The 18,948-nt window shown below is 43.1% G+C and overlaps 1 protein-coding gene across 1 annotated transcript in view; it reads left to right on the forward strand.

Moving 5' to 3' along the window:
- Positions 1 to 18,948, forward strand: part of ppme1 (protein phosphatase methylesterase 1) — a 57,630-nt gene that overhangs the window by 34,537 nt on the left and 4,145 nt on the right. Inside the window, exon 8 of the mRNA XM_043692208.2 lies at positions 12,020 to 12,085. Within this exon, the coding sequence (XP_043548143.1) occupies positions 12,020 to 12,085 (66 nt within the window). The remainder of the gene's footprint in view (positions 1 to 12,019; positions 12,086 to 18,948) is intronic.

The following is an 18,948-nucleotide window of genomic DNA, read 5'->3' on the forward strand; positions in this document are numbered from 1 at the left end:
AAACAGTAACCAGGATATAATGGCATTTACCCTACAGTTTGAGAGAGGGAAGCTGGAATCAGATGTACCAGTATTACACTTGACTAAAGGAAACTATAAAGGCATGAGGGAAGAGCTGGCCAAGAAGATTTCCCTAGCAGGGAAAACGGTGGAGCACCAATGGCAGCAGAAATTCAACCAAAGGAAGAGGAAAGATACTAAGGAGAAGACAAGGCAACTGTGGTTGACGAGGGAAGTCAGGGACAGCATAAAAGCATACAATGTGGTGAAGATTAGTAGGAAGCCAGAGAATTAGGAAGACTTTTAAAAACCCTGCATTGGACAATAACAAAAGTAATAAGAAGGGAGAAGATGAAATATAAGATGGATTATAAAATGGAAAATGAGGTAAGATAGATAGTAACATTAAAAAATTGCAAGAGTTGTTTTAAATATTGTAAAAGGAAAGAGAGAAGTGTGGACATTGGACCACTGGAAAATGGTAGGAATGGAGAAGTAGTGGAGGGGAGCAAAAAAATGACAAGAACTGAATGGGTACTTTGCATCAGTTTTCACCGTGAAGACACCTGTAGCTTACCAAACTTCTCTTAAATGTGAGGGTGTTGGTGGGCAGAGGTGATTTTAGGATCCATGACTAAGGAGAAGGCAGTGGGAAAACTGAAAATTCTGAAGATGGGTAAATCACCTGGACTGAATTGACTGGTTCTGAAGGAGGTAGCTGAGGAGACTGTGGAGATATTGTTGCTGACCTTTCAGGAATCACGAGTCAAGGAGAGTCCCAGAGAAAAAAATGCTAATCTATCACTTGTGTTTAAGAAGGGAGGCAGAAGACAGGAAATTATAGGCTAGTTAGCCTTGGTTGTTAAGATTTTAGAGTCTGTTATTAAGGATAAGATTGTGGAGTACTTAAGAATGCATGGTAAAGTGGAGGTCATGCCTGATAAATCTGACAATTTTTAGAATTCTTTGAGGACATAATGAGAAAGTTAGAAAAAAGAAAGCCAATGGTCATGATCTGTTGCATTCCCAGAAGGCCTTGACAAACTGTCACACAGGTGGCTGCTAAATAAGACAAGCCCATGGTGTTATTACAGAGTCAGTGTCGTACAGCACGGAAACAGACCCTTCAGTCCAACTTATCCATGCTGACCAAGTTTCCCCAACACAACTAGTCCCATTTGCCTGCATTTGGCCCATATTCCTCTGAACCTTTGCTATTGATGTACCTGTCCGGATGTCTCTTAAATGTTGTAACTGTACCTGCATTAACCACTTCCTCTGGCAGTTAATTCCACATGTGAACCACTCTCTATGTGGAAAAAGTTACCCTTCTGGTTCCTTTTATTAAAATTTTCCACCTCACTTTAAAAATATACCCCCTATTTAGAATTCTCCCTCTCTGGGAAAAGAACTTTGCTATTCACCTTTTATTTTCTAAATCTCCATAACATCAGCCCTCCACCTCCTCTGCTCCAATGAAAAAGGTCCCAGCCTATCCAACCTCTCCTTATAAGTAAAACCCTCAAGTCCTGACAGCATCCTGGTAAATCTTTTCTGCACTTAGCTGACCAGCAGAATGTAGACAGAGGAGACAAAGGATGGCAGCTGGTGACTTGTAGAGTTCTACAGGGGGCGGTGTTGGGACCACGACTATCACATTGTATGTTAATGATCTCGATGGATGAGCTAACAGTTTGCAGGTGATCCAAAGATAGGTGGAAGGACAGATGGTGTTGAGGAAATGGGGAGGCTGCAGCAGGACTTGGGCAGGCTAGGAAAGTGGACAGAGAAGTAGCAGATGGAATACAATGAGTGAAAATATAATGTTTTATGCACTTTGACTGGAAGAATAGAGGCTTAGACTATTTTCTAAATGGAGAAAGGCTTAGAAAATCTGAAGCACAAAGAGGCTTGGGAGTTATCATTCAGGCTCATTTGGCAGTTGGGAAGTCAAATATAATGTTAACATTCATTTCAAAAGGACTTGAATACAAGAGCAGGGATGTACTACCGAGGCTTTATAAGGCTCTGGTCAGACCACATTTGGAACATTGAGCTGTTTTGGGCACTGTATCTGAGGAAGCATGTGTTGCCTTGGATGGGATCCAGAAGAGATTCACAAGAATTATCCTGGTGCTGAAGGGCTTGTCATATGAGAAGCAGTTTAGGACATAGATACTCGATAGAATTTAGGAGATGAAGTGGAGGGGACAGGACTGATTGATGCTAACAGAACACTGAGAGGCCTGTGGAGAAGAGATCTTACCACTAGGAGGAAAGAGTAGGACCCAAGGGCCCATTCTCAGGGTGAAGGGACGACCCTTCAGAACTGAAATGAGGAATTTTTTTCAGCCAGAGAGTGGTGACTCTGTGGAACTTATTGATATAGAAGGGTGTGGAGATAAAGTCATCGAGTGTCTTTAATATAGAGAGCGAGATCGATTCTTGATTAATAAGGGCATCAAGAGTTATAGGGAGAAGGCAGGAGAATGGGGTTGAGAAATGTTTCAGCTGTGATCGAATGGCGGACCAGACTCACTGCACTAAATGACCAAATTCAGCTTCGATGTCTTCCGGTCTTAGGGGTATATGTAGTAAGTTATTGGAATTCCTCATCCAGAAGTTCTTAAATAATCAGCCTCATTTGGAGTCATTGAGGTGTTCAGCACGGAAACAGACCTTTTTGTTCAACTCATCCATTCCAACCAGATATCCTAAATTAATCTAGTCCCATTTGCCAGCATTTGGCCCATATCCCTCGGAGCCCTTCTGATTCATGTACCCATCCAAATGCATTTAACTTATTATTTTACCAGCATTCACCACTTCCTGTGGCAGCTCATTCCACATATGCACCACCCTCTGCATGGAAAAAGTTGCCCTTTGAGTTCCCTTTAAGTATTTCCCCTCTCACTTAAACCTATGCCCTTCAGTTTTGGCCTCTCCCACCCTGGGGAAAAGACCTTGGCTATTTAACCTATCCATGTCCCTCCTGATTTTATAAACCTCTAAGGTCACCCCTCCACCTCCAACACTCCAGGGAAAATAGCAGCAGCCGAATTAGCCTCTCCCTATAGCACAAACCCTCCAACCCTGGCAACATCCTTGTAAATCTATATAAATGTCTTTTGTTTCCTGCAGTAGTAATGCTGGTAAGAAACCTGAAGTTTCAAGTCTAATGATATGAATTCTCTCATGTCTTTACAGATAAGTCTGCCCATGTGTCATGTAGAATATAACTCAATAATTTCATAGGGTACTGAATAAAATATAAATGTAGTATGTAATGACATCTCTGCTGAGGAGAAACATTACTTCTGTTGGATTCCTTTATTGTGTCTTGCCTGAACAGCAATGTAGAAATTTAAATGTAGAACCTGCAGAGATACGTCGGCCTGACTGGGTGCTGCTCTGCTCTGGTTTGAATTCTATAGCATAGTGGCCCATGTACCTGCTATTTGAGGCAGTAAAAATGTGCCTTCTATTGTATATAACCATTAATGCACAATGACATGCAACTGTTCTGCAATTTTTGTTGGGCTCTTGGTGGAATGGGTTGGTCCCCAGTCACCCTGTATAATGATTTTTTTTAAAAACTGCTTACCTCTAGAGTCTTTGATGTTCCCATTATTCTTTTAAAGATCAATTGATGGCTGATTTAATTTCATCAATCCATGACCAAATATTGAGCGTTCTATTATTATAGAATCCCAGGTCTCTGAAGTTTTCAGCTTTATTCTTACATTGTTTTGGAATTCAGTTGAGCCTCACGATGTTTAGGTCTTTGAACAAAAGTTACTAGTCATAGTTGTAGAGATGTACAGCATGGGAACAGACCCTTCGGTTCAACCCGTCCATGCTGACCAGATATCCCAACCCAATCTAGTCCCACCTGCCAGCACCCGGCCCATATCCCTCCAAACCATTCCTATTCGTATCCCCATCCAAATGCCTCGTAAATGTTGCAATTGTACCAGCCTCCACCACTTCCTCTGGCAGCTCATTCCATACACGTACCACCCTCTGTGTGAAAAAGTTGCCCCTTAGGTCTCTCTTATATCTTTCCCCTCTCACCCTAAACCTATGCCTTCTAGTTCTGGAGTCCCCACCCCAGGGAAAAGACTTTGTTTATTTACCATGATTTGGAGATGCCGGTGTTGGACTGGGGTGCACAAAGTTGGAAGCACACTAGCTTCCAATTGAACCTGTTGGACTATAACCTGGTGTTGTGTGATTTTTAACTTTGTCTATTTACCCTATCCATGCCCCTCATAATTTTGTAAACCTCTGTAAGGTCACCCCTCAGCCTCCAACACTCCAGGGAAAACAGCCCCAGCCTGTTCAGTCTCTCCCTATAGCTCAAATCCTCCAACCCTGGCAACATCCTTGTAAATCTTTTCTGAGCCCTTTTCAAGTTTAACAACATCTTTCCGATAGGAAGGAGACCAGAATTGCACACAATATTGCAACAGTGGCCGAACCAATGTCCTGGACAGCTGCAATGTGATCTCCCAACTCCTGTACTCTAGTTCCTGCATTAGATTCTTTTTATTTCAGAAACCAAGTAATTTGGATGCCACAGATCTAAAATAAAAACAGAAAGTGCTGGAAATGCTCAGCAGATATGGTGTCATTTTGGGAGGAAACGAAAAACTGGGAACATTCTGATGAAAAGGCATTGACCTGAAATTTGACTCTCCTGTCTCTACAGATTTGACTTCTCTATTGAGTTTTTCAGCATTTTCTGTTATCAGTAGCCACCTCCTTCTGTGTTGCACTTAGATCAGTGCCATCATGGCTGTTGAAATCGAATGAATACGTGTGATAATTTTCATAAGTTTAATTGTCTTTTTGCCGTGCATTTGTTGAGATAATCAAAATGCAAAAATCTCTCCTTCTTTAAGAAGAAAATCTAAAGACATGCAAAAAATTGTGTACTCGGGTAATTTCTTTACAAAATGTTGTTTTTAAACTTGTTCAAAAGCAAATTAACTACAAACTGTAACAAATTAGAGAAAATAGTTTAGAGGCTCATCTTTGTATTCCAAGTTTAATGAAGTTGTAATTACACATGATATCTGTTTGCACACAGTCTGTCAATCAATACATGCCAAATAATTCTTATAGGCCCCATATTTATAACAGTTGAAAATACTGAATACTGGTTCCTTCATGCTTTGCTTTGCATGGGGGGGGGGGGGCATTTCACTATAGGTTAATAGGTACTTGTAGAAAGTAGCTTAGCACAAATATATTCTAAAAAAACTGTTAATGCTGTGAGTAGTAATAAGAGTCTTTTGAATGTAAATGGGTCAGTCAGCTCCTGACCTCATTCCAGCCTTAGTTCAAAAATAGACGAAAAAGCCAAATTCTAGACATGAGGTGAGATTGACAATTCCCAATATCAGGTTTGTTGTCAAGGAGTCCTAGCAAAACCAGGTAATTGGAATCCGAGGGGAAACTCATCACTGTTGGAATTGTAACTAGCACAAAGAAAAGTGCTTATAGCTGTTGGAGGTCGATCATCTCTGCAGGAGTTCCTACTTCTGATCAATCTATTCAGAGATATTACCACACATCTCTGGAGCAGGTGGGACTTGTTCAGAGGCAGGACATTATTACATTACATCACAAGCGTGGTTCCTTAGGGTAGTGTCCTAGGCCCAACCATCTTCAGTTGTTTTCATGAATCACCTTCCTCCATCATAAATGGAACATTTGATTATTGCATAAGGTTCAGCAACATCGGATACTGAAGCCGGCCATGTCCAAATGCAGCAAAAACTGGGAAATGTCCAGGCTTGGACTGAAAAGTGGCAAAGGACATTTGCATCTCGCAGATGCCAGGCAAAGACCATTCCAATATGAAACAAGCTAACTATCGCCTCTTGGCATTCAATGGTATTACCATTATTGAAATCCTCCCACTATCAACATCCTGGGTGTTACCATTGATAAGAAACTGAACTGGGCTAACCATAATGATTGATTTATTTGTTTGTTGTCACACATACCAAAGTACAATGAAAAGCTTTGTTTTCAAGTAGTACAGGCAGACCATAGTAAGCAAGGATGTACAAATCAAAGAGACCTAGAAGCATACAGGTTACATTGCACAGGGCGTGAACTGGGGGAATCAATGTTAGCAAGATCAGCATTATTTGAGGCTAGAGAATCCATTCATCAGACTAATAATGCTCAGGAAGAAGCTGTTCATGAGGTGTGTGTGTGTGTGTGTGTGTGTGTGTGTGTGTGTGTGTGTGTGTGTGTGTGTGTGTGTGTGTGTGTACGCTTCTGTATCTTCTGCCTGACTGAAGAGGTTGTAGGAGATCATTATTGGGGTGCGATGGGTCTTTGATGTTGGCAGCCTTATTATGTGGTAACAAGCTGTGTAAATGGAGTACATGGACGGAAGGTTGGCTTCTGTGATGGTTTGAGCTGTGCACAACCTTCTGTGGTTTCTAATGGTCCTGGACAGAGCGGTTGCCACATCAGGCAGTTATGCACTTGGATGGTATGCTTTCAATGATGCCGCTGTAGACTTTGATGAGGGTCCTTATGGACATGCCAAATTTTCTGAACCACCTGAGGAAGAAGAGGTGTTGTGCCTTCCTGACCATCCCATCTACATGGCAAGTCCAGGACAGATTGTCAGTTATTGTCACTCCGAGGAGCTTGACACTCTCCACCCTCTTTAGCTCAATTCTGTTGATGTAGGTTGGGGCGTATTATCCTCCTCCCTTTCTGAATCACTGGTCAATTCTTTAGTTTTGCTGAAGTTGAGAGGTTGTTCTCCTTGCACCACATCACCAAGCCATTCTGTTCTTTGATCATTGTTAGATATCCGCCCAACTATGGTGGTGGTGTCAGTGAACTTGCAGATGACATTTATTGGGAAATTGGCAATACAATAGAGGTCTGAGGGTGCATCCTTGGGGGGGGGTTCCAGTGTTGTGTTTATTCTGGAGGAGGTACTGTTGTTTATCTTCACTGCGGTCTGTGGGTCAGAAAGCTGAGGATCCAGTTGCAGAGGGCAGAGCTGGCACCAAGGTCACAGTATTGAGATCAGTGTGGGGGGGATAATGGTGTTGACTGCAGCTCTGCCTTCAATGAGCAAGAGTCTAATGTAGGTATCCTTGTTGTCTAGATGTTCCAGGGATGAGTGCAGAGATGTGGCATCCGCTGTGGACCTTTCATAACAGTAGGTAAATTGTAGGGGATCTAGGCAGGTTGGGAGACTGGAGTTGATGGGCCATGACCAGCCTCTCAAAGCACTTTATGATTATTGAGGTCGCAGCCACTGGGCAGTAGTCATTAAGGCAAAATGCATGTGCTTTCTTAGGTACAGGGATGACGGTAATCTTGGAGCAGATGGGGACTTTGTCTTGTAGGAGGGAGAGGTTGAAGATGTTGGTGAATACCTCCACCAGTTGGTCCACGTAGGATCCGAGTATTCGGCTGGGGGCAGCGTCCACGTTGTCGCTTTCCTTGGGTTGACTCCTGAAAAACTAATCTGATGTCTGCAGCGGTGACTGAGAGAACAGGTCTACCTGGGGCTATCAGGGCAGATGTGCTGTACTGCTGGCACTCTGCTCAAACCGAGCATAGAAAGTATTGAGCGCGTTAGGGAGGGATGTGTCTGTCTATTAGCTTGCTCTGCTTCATTGTGTATCGCGTAATGTTGTTTAGGCCTTGCCATCGGCGAGAGTCTATTTCGTAGGTTTGGGCCTCTAATCTGCTCCAGTACTGCCTCTTAGTATCCCTGATGACTTTGCGGAGGTCATATCTGGATTTTCTGTATTGGTCTGGGTCATCTGACTTGAATGCTGCCTGACTGGTTAAATCAGGAAATCCACTCCCTATTTAAGACCAATGTTTACAGTTGGGAAGCACTTGGATTGACTTCTTTGGTACACAGTCATCCACACATTTGCTATTGAAGTTCTTGTCAATGGTGGCATACTCATCTCAGTTTTCTGCTGATTACTTGAACATGGTCCAGTCCACTGATTCCAAGCAGTTCCGGAGACTGTCTTCCACAGCCTCCACCAGCATTGTACTTCCTTTTATGAAGGGTCCTCCTATTTCGATTTCTGCTTGTAAGCTGGGAGGAGATACACAGTGCTGTGATCTGATTTTCCAAAGTGTGGGTGAGGGATGAAACAGTAGGCTTCTTTTATTGTGTCTGGATCAGTGGTGCTGGAAGAGGAATGTCCAGGATGTTTGCCCCTCTGGGGCAGGAGATGTGTTGGTGGTACTTTGGCAGCATGCTCTTTAGGTTGGCCTGGCTGAAGTTGCTGGCCATAATGAATAGGGCCTCTGGGAATTTTGTCTCTAGAGTATTTATGGCACGGTAAAACACGTCTGAGGCATTCTTCACATCCGCATGGGGTGGTTTATAAACTGCTGTCGGGATGGCGGAGGTGAACTTGCATGGTGGGTAATCGGGACAGCATTTTACTGAAAGGCATTCTAGGTCTGGAGAGCAATTGCTTGCCAGGGTCGCTGTGTCCAAGCACCAGCAGGTGTTGATCAGGAAGCATACCCCAACGCCCTTCGCCTTGCCTGAGGACACCATGTGACACATGGAGAACCTGTCAGCTTATAGGGCACATTCGGGAATGGCAGAGGTGAGCTAAGTCTCCATGAAGCAGACCACACAACAGCCTCTCAGTTCCCTCTGGTGGGAAGGTCCAGATCTGAGTTCATCGATTTTGTTTTCAATAGCCGGGACACTTGCTAGGAGTACGCTGGGGAGAAGGGTCATTTAAATATGGTGGCTACAAAAGCAGGTCAGAGATTAGAATTAGAATTAGAATCCCAACAGTATGGAAACAGGCCCTTCATCCCAACAAGTCCACATCGACCCTTCAAAGAGTATCCCACCCAGATCCATTCCCCTACCCTATTACTCTACACTTCCCCTGACTAATGCACATAACCTTCACATCCCTGAACACTATGGGCAATTTAGCTTGGTCAACACCTAACCTGCACATCATTAGGAATCTTGCAGTGTGTAACTCCCCACCTGACCCCTCAAAGCTTGTCCACCAGCTACAAGGCGCAAGTCAAGAGTGTGATGGAACGCTCTCTGATTGCCTGGATGAGTGCCACAACATTTAAGACGTTTGACAGCATCCAGAACAAAGCAGGCTGTTTGATTGACCTACATCCACAAACATTCGTTCCCTTCCAGAAGTCCATGATGGCAGTGGCTTCTAGAAACAGAAGCCATACGTCGATGCGCTCATTGATTGTATAAAGAGCTTCCCAGCCTTTGCATGGCAAAGTGACTTAGAGCAAATATTGCTTCTTACAAACACTTTCCAAATCAATGACCACTACCACCTATAAAAGGAAGAATGCAGCTGATACTTTGAGATCTCACCATCTACATGTTGTCTTCCAAGCTGCTCAACAGCTTGACTTTTTTTTCAGTATTACTGGGTGAAAATTCTGGAACCCTTTCCTTGATAGCATTATAAACTTTGGCAGTTCAAGAAGGCAGCTCCACGCTACCTTCTCAAGGGCAATTGGAGATGGGCAATAAATGCTAGTGCAGCCAAAACCGACATCTGTTCAATGAATTTAAAAAAACCTTGAACTGAACATCATTTTGTAAAATGCATCTACATCCCACCCTATTCTCTAGAAAAATTTAAGCCACCTTTTAAAAATACTTACGTTAAAATATTTAATAATGACATTTAGTGCATGTGTATGGAGTGCTAGCAATAAAAGCACACGGGTTCCCTAAGGTTTCTTGGCATGATGTTTGGGGAAAATGAAGGTTTGAATAGTGTGTTAATCATAGAAGTAGTGAAATGGCAAGAAATGGAAGATATAGCAAGCTTTTCTTAGTGTTGGTCCATTATTATAAAAAATAGGATGTTTACATAGGAACAGTAAGAGGCCATTCAACCCTTCAGGCCTGTTTAGCCGTTCAGTGAGATACTGGCTGATCTGTGGTCTAATTTCATATATCTGCCTTTGTCCATATCCCTTCATACCTTGTGCTTAACAAAAAGAAATTATCTCCAATTTACGTAAACAACTGATTCATCATCCACTGATGTTTGGAACATGCTTCCACATACTCTACCACCCTTTGTGTGTAGAAATTCTTCCCAACAGTCTTCTGAGTGGTCTGGCCCTAATTTTAGACTATGCCTCTAGTTCTAGAGACCCTAATCAATGGGAATACTTTACCTTTATTTATCCTGTCCTTTTCTGTTTAATATCTTGAAGACTTCAATCAGATCACCTCCTTAACTTTCAAAATTCTACAGACAATGTCGTTAATTTGTATAATGTGCCCTCAACATAACCCCTTAGGTCCAGGTATTATTCTTGTAAACCCACATGTACTCCCTTAAATGCTAATATATCCTTTTCAAGGTGTGGTGCCCAGATCTGCTCTCCATATTCCACATGCAGCCTTACCAGGGTTTTGTACAGCTACAGCATAACTTCTGCATCCTGTTACTCCAGTTCTCTCAATATAAAGGCCAGTATTCCATTAGCCTTCTTAATTACTTTAGTTCGATGGCAGAAATGTAATTAATGCTCATAATAAAGCTGCTGATTTTGGAGTTCAGTAAAGTATTGTTTCTGTTACTGGATTAAAAATTATGAGAATATGAGCTCAACTGGCAGTTAGAGAATTAACCTGAAAATAAAAAGCTTGTATCAGTGAAGATGAAACAATTTGGATTCTCATGTAACCCCACTGGTTCGATAATGACTCCAATCTCTTATCAAAATGGTTCACTCGTATATGGTATTTCACGAGGCCAAACAAGCAATTTAGAGTCAAGATAGAGTAATGCTGGAAAAGCGCAGCACGTCAGGCAGCATCCGAGGAGCCCTCCTGATGAAGGGTTCCTGCCTGAAACATCGATATATTTTTTTTTTTTTTTTTGCTGCTCCTCAGATGCTGCCTGACCTGCTGTGCTTTTCCAGCACCACTCTAACCTTGACTCTAATTTCCAGCAACTGCAGTCCACACTTTCGCCGAACAAGCTATTCAGTTCAGAGCAATCAGCATGGGTATTAATTTCTAGTATCAAGTGGCATTTGTATCAAATAAAATGTTTTAATATTAATTTCATTGCAGTTATTTGTTTTAGCAGTACTTAGTAAGGAAGCTATCTTCAGATTTCTCAGAATCAACTGTTTGCCCTTGCCTACAACAGAGATTCAAAATTTTTTTTTCATCAAATTGGTGACACTTGGTTGACATAATGTCATCAGATCAACACCTTGTCTAAATGTTCAAAAAGGGAGCTAAACAATGAATGGTTCATTTTTAGAAAAGACTCCAAGATTTGCATTTTTTCCAGGTGGGGTGTTTTTTATAATATTACTGAACTGATAATTTAGAAGCTGAAGGTAATCCTTTGGAGACACTGGTTTGAATCCCTCATGAAATTTAAATTCAATTCAATCTTAAATAATGCCCTTTAGGATAGGAAATCTACCGTCTTACCTGTCTGGCCTACATTTGACTCCAGACCAACAGCAAAATATTTGACTCTTCAATGGCCAAGCAAGTCACTCAGTTTAAGCGTAACAAGGAGATAGACAAATGCTGGCCCTGTCAGTAATGAGTAGGGCCCATTAAAGAATAAAGTACTTTTCCAATCCAAGTAATGATTTGAATCCTTGATCAATGTTCCCACATTTTTTTTCCTGGAGATTCTTAAGATGTGTATAGTGGACCACTATTAACCCAGATTAGACCAATTTTTTAAACATAAATTCATCCTTCTTGGTTTGAATGGGCCAGTACCAACACATCATGTGTTGAAAACATAATCCCTATCACTCTATTTAGAAGGTCAAATGTTCAGAGTGATGCTGTAAATTCCTATTTATCAACTGCTGTTGATTTTATGTTACTTTGGGAACAATCAGAAGTATTCATTGGTAAATATAGCGTTAAACTGATGATCTGTGTAACACATCTTAACTTGAATAAAGCAGTTCTTATTTCACATTTCTTTCCCCCCTGCAGTGTGAAAAGTGGTCAGATACGAAATCTGGAATCAGCAAAAGTCTCCATGGTTGGTCAAGTAAAACTGTAAGTTTTTATTTTGTTGTTTTAATGATTCCTTACCAACATATTCTCTATGTGGAGTATTTGCAGGAAAATATTTTTTTCCCCATTACAAACTTTGTTTCTTTGTGGAAATTTGAATTTCAACATTAACTTACTGGATAGAGTTTTATGCTTAGTTTCTTTAGTATTATTTCATCAGATGTTTGCCAAAACCAATTTTTTTAAAAGAAAGAAAAATTGCTTATGGGATATTATGATGTGGTGGTGCTGGTGTTGGACTGGGGTGGACAAAGTCAGAAGTCACACAAAGCCAGTTAATAGTCCAACAGATTTATTTGAAATGGAAAAATAGAACATAGAAAAATACAGCGCAGTACTGGCCCTTTGGCCCTCGATGTTGCGCCGATCCAAGCCCACCTAGCCTACACTAGCCCACTATCCTCCATATGCCTATCCAATGCCCGTTTAAATGCCCATAAAGAGGGAGAGTCCACCACTGCTACTGGCAGAGCATTCCATGAACTCACGACTCGCTGAGTAAAGAATCTACCCCTAACATCTGTCCTATACCTACCACCCCTTAATTTAAAGCTATGCCCCCTCGTAATAGCTGACTCCATACGTGGAAAAAGGTTCTCATGGTCAACCCTATCTAAACCCCTAATCATCTTGTACACCTCTATCAAGTCACCCCTAAACCTTCTTTTCTCCAATGAAAACAGCCCCAAGTGCCTCAGCCTTTCCTCATACGATCTTCCTACCATACCAGGCAACATCCTGGTAAACCTCCTCTGCACCCGTTCCAGTGCCTCCACATCCTTCCTATAGTATGGCGACCAAAACTGCACACAATACTCCAGATGCGGCCGCACCAGAGTCTTCTACAACTGCAACATAACCTCAGGGCTCCAGAACTCAATTCCTCTACCAATAAAAGCCTGTACGACATATGCCTTCATTACCGCACTATTTACCTGGGTGACAACTTTCAGAGATCTGTGTACATGGACATCAAGATCCCTCTGCTCATCCACACTACCAAGTATCCGACCATTAGCCCAGTACCCCATCTTTTTGTTACTCTTACCAAAGTGAATCACCTCACACTTACCTACTTTGAACTCCATTTGCCACCTTTCTGCCCAGCACTGCAACTTATCTATATCCCGCTGTAACCTGACACATCCTTCCTCACTGTCAACAACTCCACCGACTTTCGTATCATCCGCAAACTTGCTCACCCAACCTTCTAGTCCCTTCTCCAGGTCATTTATAAAAATGACAAACAGCAATGGTCCCAAAACAGATCCTTGCGGAACACCGCTAGTAACTGCACTCCAAGATGAATCTTTACCATCAACTACTACCCTCTGTCTTCTTCCAGCCAGCCAATTCCTAATCCAAACCTCCAACTCACCCTCAATGCCATACCTCCGTATTTTTTGCAGTAGCCTACCATGGGGAACCTTATCAAACGCCTTACTAAAATCCATATACACCACATCTACCGCTTTACCCTCGTCTACCTCCTTAGTCACCTTCTCAAAGAATTCAATAAGGTTATGAGGCACGACCTGCCCTTCACAAAATCATGCTGACTATCCTTGATCACATTATTCCTATCCAGATGTTCATAAATCCTATCCCTTACAATTCTCTATAAGATTTTACCCACAACAGAAGTGAGACTCATCAGCCTATAGTTACTAGGGTTATCCCTACTCCCCTTCTTGAACAAGGGAACCATATTTGCTATCCTCCAGTCTTCTGGCACTATTCCTGTAGACAACGAGGACATAAAAATCAAGGCCAATGGCTCTGCAATCTCCTCCCTTGCTTCCCAGAGAATCCTAGGATAAATGCTATCAGGCCCAGGGGACTTATCTATTTTCACCCTTTCCAGAATTTCCAACACCTCTTCCCTACATACCTCAAAGCCATCCATTCTAATTAATTGTGACTCAATATTCACATCGGCAACAATGTCCTGTTCCTGAGTGAATACTGACGAAAAGTATTCATTCAGTGCCTCCCCAATCTCTTCAGCCTCCCCACACAACTTCCCACTACTATCCTTGACTGGACCTATTCTTACCCTAGTCATTCTTTTATTCCTGACATACCTATAGAAAGCCTTAGGGTTTTCCCTAATCCTACCAACTAAGGACTTTTCATGTCCCCTCCTTGCTGACAGGTACATACTTATCAATGACACTCAATAGTTGCTCCTTGAACAAGCTCCACATATCAATTGTGCCCATGCCTTGAAGCCTATTTTTCCAAGCCACGCATCCTAAGTCTGCCTCACCGCATCATAATTTCCCTGCCCCCAGCTATAACTTGCCCTGCAGTGCACACTTATCCCTCTCCATCACTAGAGTAAAAGTCACCGAATTGTGGTCACTGTCCCCAAAGTGCTCACCTACCTCCAATTCTAACACCTGGCCTGGTTCGTTTCCCAGAACCAAATCCAGTATGGCCTCACCTCTTGTTGGCCTGTCTATATATTGTGTCAGGAAACCCTCCTGCACACATTGGACAAACACCGACCCATCTAATAAACTCGAGCTATAGCTTTCCCAGTCAATATCTGGAAAGTTAAAGTCCCCCATAACAACCACCCTATTACTTTCACTCTTCTCCTGAATCATCCTCACAATCCTTTCTTCTACTTCTCTAGGACTATTAGGAGGCCTGTAGAAAACTCCTAACAGGGTGACCTCACCTTTCCTATTCCTAACCTCAGCCCAAACTACCTCAGATGTCGAGTCTTCATCCATCGTCCTTTCCACCGCAGTAATACTATCTTTGACAAGCAATGCCACACCTCCCCCTCTTTTATCCCCACCTCTGACCCTACTAAAACATTTAAACCCTGGAACCTGCAACAGCCAATTCTGTACCTGTTCTACCCATGTCTCCGTAATAGCCACAACATCGAAATCCCAGGTACCAACCTACGCTGCAAGTTCACCTATCTTATTTCGTATACTTCTTGCATTGAAGTATACACACTTCAAGACAGTTTCCTGTTTACAGGCACCCTCCTTTGGGATTGATGCCATGTTCCTAACCTCCCTACACTCCAGGTCCTGCACCCTAAAGCTACAGTCTAGGTTCCCATGCCCCTGCAGAGTTAGTTTAAATCCCCCTCCAAGAGCACTAGCAAACCTCCCCCCAAGGATACTGGTGCCCCTCAGGTTCAGGTGTAGACCATCCTGTTTATAGAGGTCCCTCTTTCCCCAGAAAGAACCCCAATTATCCAGATACCGGAATCCCTCCCTCCTGCACCATCCCTGTAGCCACGCATTTAACTGTTCTCTCTCCCTATTCCTCGACTCTCTATCACGTGGCAAAGGTAACAAACCAGAGACAACAACTCTGTTTGTTCTAACTCTGAGCTTCCAGCCTAGCTCCCTGAAAGCCTGCCTAACATCCTCAGCCCTCCTACTACCTATGTCGTTGGTGCCAATGTGGACCACGACTTCGGGCTGCTCCTCCTCCCCCTTAAAGACCTGGAAAACACGATCAGAGATGTCATGTACCTTTGCACCTGGGAGGCAACATACCAAACGTGAGTCTCTCTCGCCCCCACAGAACCGCCTATCTGTACCCCGAACTATCGAGTCCCCAATAACTATTGCTCTGCTCTTCTCCACCCTTCCCTTCTGAGCAACAGGGACAGGCTCCGTGCCAGAGGCCTGAACCCCAATGCTTACCCCTGGTAAGTCGACCCCCCCCCCCCTCACAAGTATCCAAAACGGTATACTTGTTCTTGAGGGAACGGCCGCAGAGGGTCCCTGCACTGGCTGCTTCCTCCCAGTCCCTCTCACTGTCACCCATCTGTCTGCAATCTTTGGAGTTACTACTTCCCTAAAGCTCCGATCTATGACCCCCTCTGCCTCCCGAATGATCCTAAGTTCATCCAACTCCAGCTCCCTAACACTGTCTTGGAGGAGCTGGAGATGGGTGCACTTCCTGCAAGTGTAATCAGCATGGACGGCCATGGCATCACTCACCTCAAACATGTTGCAAGAGGAACATTGCACTGCCTTCACTGCCATCCCTCTAAAAGTAACCTTTTTTTAAAAAAAAAACTAGGTCTAAAGAATAGAACAAGCAAAATGCAGCACTTACCTACTTACCACAACGGGTCTTATTATTAGGTTAGAGGAGGAGGGCGGGTGGGAGGCACTACCTCTGTAGTGCCTCGGGTTCCTCTCCTGCGCGCTTTTATAGGAAAAAAAAGCGCTACACCCAGGTAAGCTTGCGCTACACCAGCTTCTGACTGCCCCTCTGGTCATCGTCACTTCCCCCTGCGGCTCCCGTTCTTTCTGTGAAGAGAAAAAAAAAACACCGCTGCTCGCTACCGGTAAGTAATTTTAAAACAAACTGTCTCACCTTAGCTGTAGCCTTCCGGGTTCGTTTAAACTCAGCTGCTGCTCGCACTCAAAATCACAAGCTTTTGGAGTGCTGCTCCTTTGTCAGGTGAAATGACTTGTGATTTCATATGAACCTGTGTTGTGTGACTTTTGACTTTATGTTAGCATTGCTGGCCAGGCCAACATATTGTCTAATTGTCCAGCATGTAGTTTAGCACATCACTATTGGTTAGGAGAAAGTGAGGTCTGCAGATGCTGGAGATCAGAGCTGAAAATGGTGTTGCTGGAAAAGCGCAGCAGGTCAGGCAGCATCCAGGGAACAGGAGAATCGACGTTTCGGGCATAAGCCCTTCTTTAGGAACTATTGGTTAGGAGCCAAGTGTCAGCCAAATGAGAGAACTCTCTTCCCTGAAGGATATTAGTAAACCAAATGGGTTTTTAACATAATTTAGTATCTTATAATTTTCTATAGAAACTTTTAAAAGTACAAAATAAATCTTGAGGTATTTCATAGAAACAGGGAAAATACATAGATGCACTAAATGCTGGTACAGCCAGCAATGCCCACATTCCACAAGTGAATTTCGAGGAAAAATAAAGGTCCTTGAGACCTGATGGCTTGGGAGGATTTAAATATGGCAAAGACATTCTTTCAGTTTTAGATCTCAAGACCAGAAGCCAGTATAGATCAGCAAAAACGGATGGTGTCCTTGAGCTTTGATTTGGCATAGGATAAAGGCATCTGAGTTGGACGACATGAAGTTTATGGATGGGAAGCCATTAGAAAAGTCAAAATTAGAGGTGACTAATGGATGGGGGTTCAGTTGACAGATGACTGAAGTTGGTTTTGGGGTGCATACAGATAAAGCTACAGAAATGGAAGTATGCAGTCTGTGTGTTGGATGTGATTTGTGGTCACTAGCTCAACAAAAGTTGGAATACAACACAGTTTGCAGATATTCTGGTTCAACTTAATTAAAGGAAGGGGAGTGGAAACTCTGAAGAATGTAAGCATTTTATATCAAAGTTCAACTGTTTCCATTGTCTTCCTAATATTTAACTGCAGCTTGACGGCTGATCCAAAAAAAATTACACAGCTTACATACAGTGGCCAACAGATTAGGAAAAGTAGTGCAGGTGAATGTCATTTGCTTATGTTTAAATAGTGATGCTATCTTGGTGAATGCTATTGTGGAAGAAGGTGTCAAGGATAAATTCTGGAATGAAGGTTCACAGTGGGTAGGAATACCAAAGGAGATTATGTTCCAGACAATAAAACAGTTGAGCTAAGCTACAGAATGCAGTAGAGTTATGGTAGGGGAATGCTATGATCAGTCAAGTCGATTGCTGTAGAATGACTGAGGAGAGAGAATATTGTTCATGACTGGAGACTCTAGTGAAAAGTATGGAGACGTGATTTGGTGTTTTTGATGGAAGAAGTGAGCATGAAAATGGGCAATAACAATAAGTGCTGGGGGTTGATGGACTGATGAGAGATTAGAGTGATTAAGTGTTGAGATGGTAACAATCAGTCAGGAAGCATCCGATGAGCAGGAGAATTGACGTTTTGGGCATAAGCCCTTCATCAGGAATGTGGGGGAGGGTGGGAAAGGGGGTTGAGCGATTAAATATGATGGGAGATGGGGCTGGATGGGAGGTAGCTGGAAAGGCTATAGGTAGATGCGTGGAGGGGTGATGGTGATAAGTCAGAATGTAGGGTGGAACGGATAGGTGAGAAGAAAGATGGGCAGGTAGGACAGTTCAAGACAGCGATGCCAAGTTGGAAGGTTGTATCTGGAATGAGGTGGAGATGAGGAAACTGGGGAATTTGACATTGATGTTTTGGTGGTTGTAAGGTCCCGAGGCAGAAGATGAAGTGTTCTTCCTCTAGGTATCAGATGGCTAGGATTTGGTGGTGGAGGAGGCCCTGGACTTGCATATCCTTGGTGGAGTGGGAGGGGTTGTTGAAGTTGTCAGCCACAGGGCAGCGGGGTTGTTTGGTGTGTGTGTGTGTCCCACAGATGTTTCCTGAAATGTTTCGCAAGTTGGTGTCCTGTATCCCCAGTGTAGAGGAGACCACCTCGAGAGCAATGGACACAGAAAGTTTGGAGCATCAAGGAATTAAGTTCAATTCCACCCTTGGGCAGAATGGAGTTTGCACATTCTCCCTGTCTCTGTGTGGGTTTCTTCTGGTAGCTCCAATTTCTTGCTGCAGTCCAAAGATGTACAGGTTAGGTAGATTGGCCATGGAGAAAAATATAGGGTGAGGAGGGGTTTGGTTGAGACATTCTTCAGAGGGTCGGTGTGAATTCGATAGGCCGATTAGGTTGCTTCCACGCTGTAGGGATTTTATGATTCTAAGCAAATTTCTGGTAATACCAGTGATCAACCTAGTGAATCTTCCCTGGATTGCTTCCAATGCCAGTATATCTTTCCTTGGATAAGAGGTCCAAAACTGTTCAGTATGCCAGCTGTGGTCTAACTAGTGCCTTGTATAATTTT

This window comes from Chiloscyllium plagiosum, unplaced genomic scaffold (assembly GCF_037043375.1).
Source record: "Chiloscyllium plagiosum isolate Xiang-an unplaced genomic scaffold, Cpla_swu_hap1 HiC_scaffold_6, whole genome shotgun sequence".
Lineage (NCBI taxonomy): Eukaryota > Metazoa > Chordata > Chondrichthyes > Orectolobiformes > Hemiscylliidae > Chiloscyllium > Chiloscyllium plagiosum.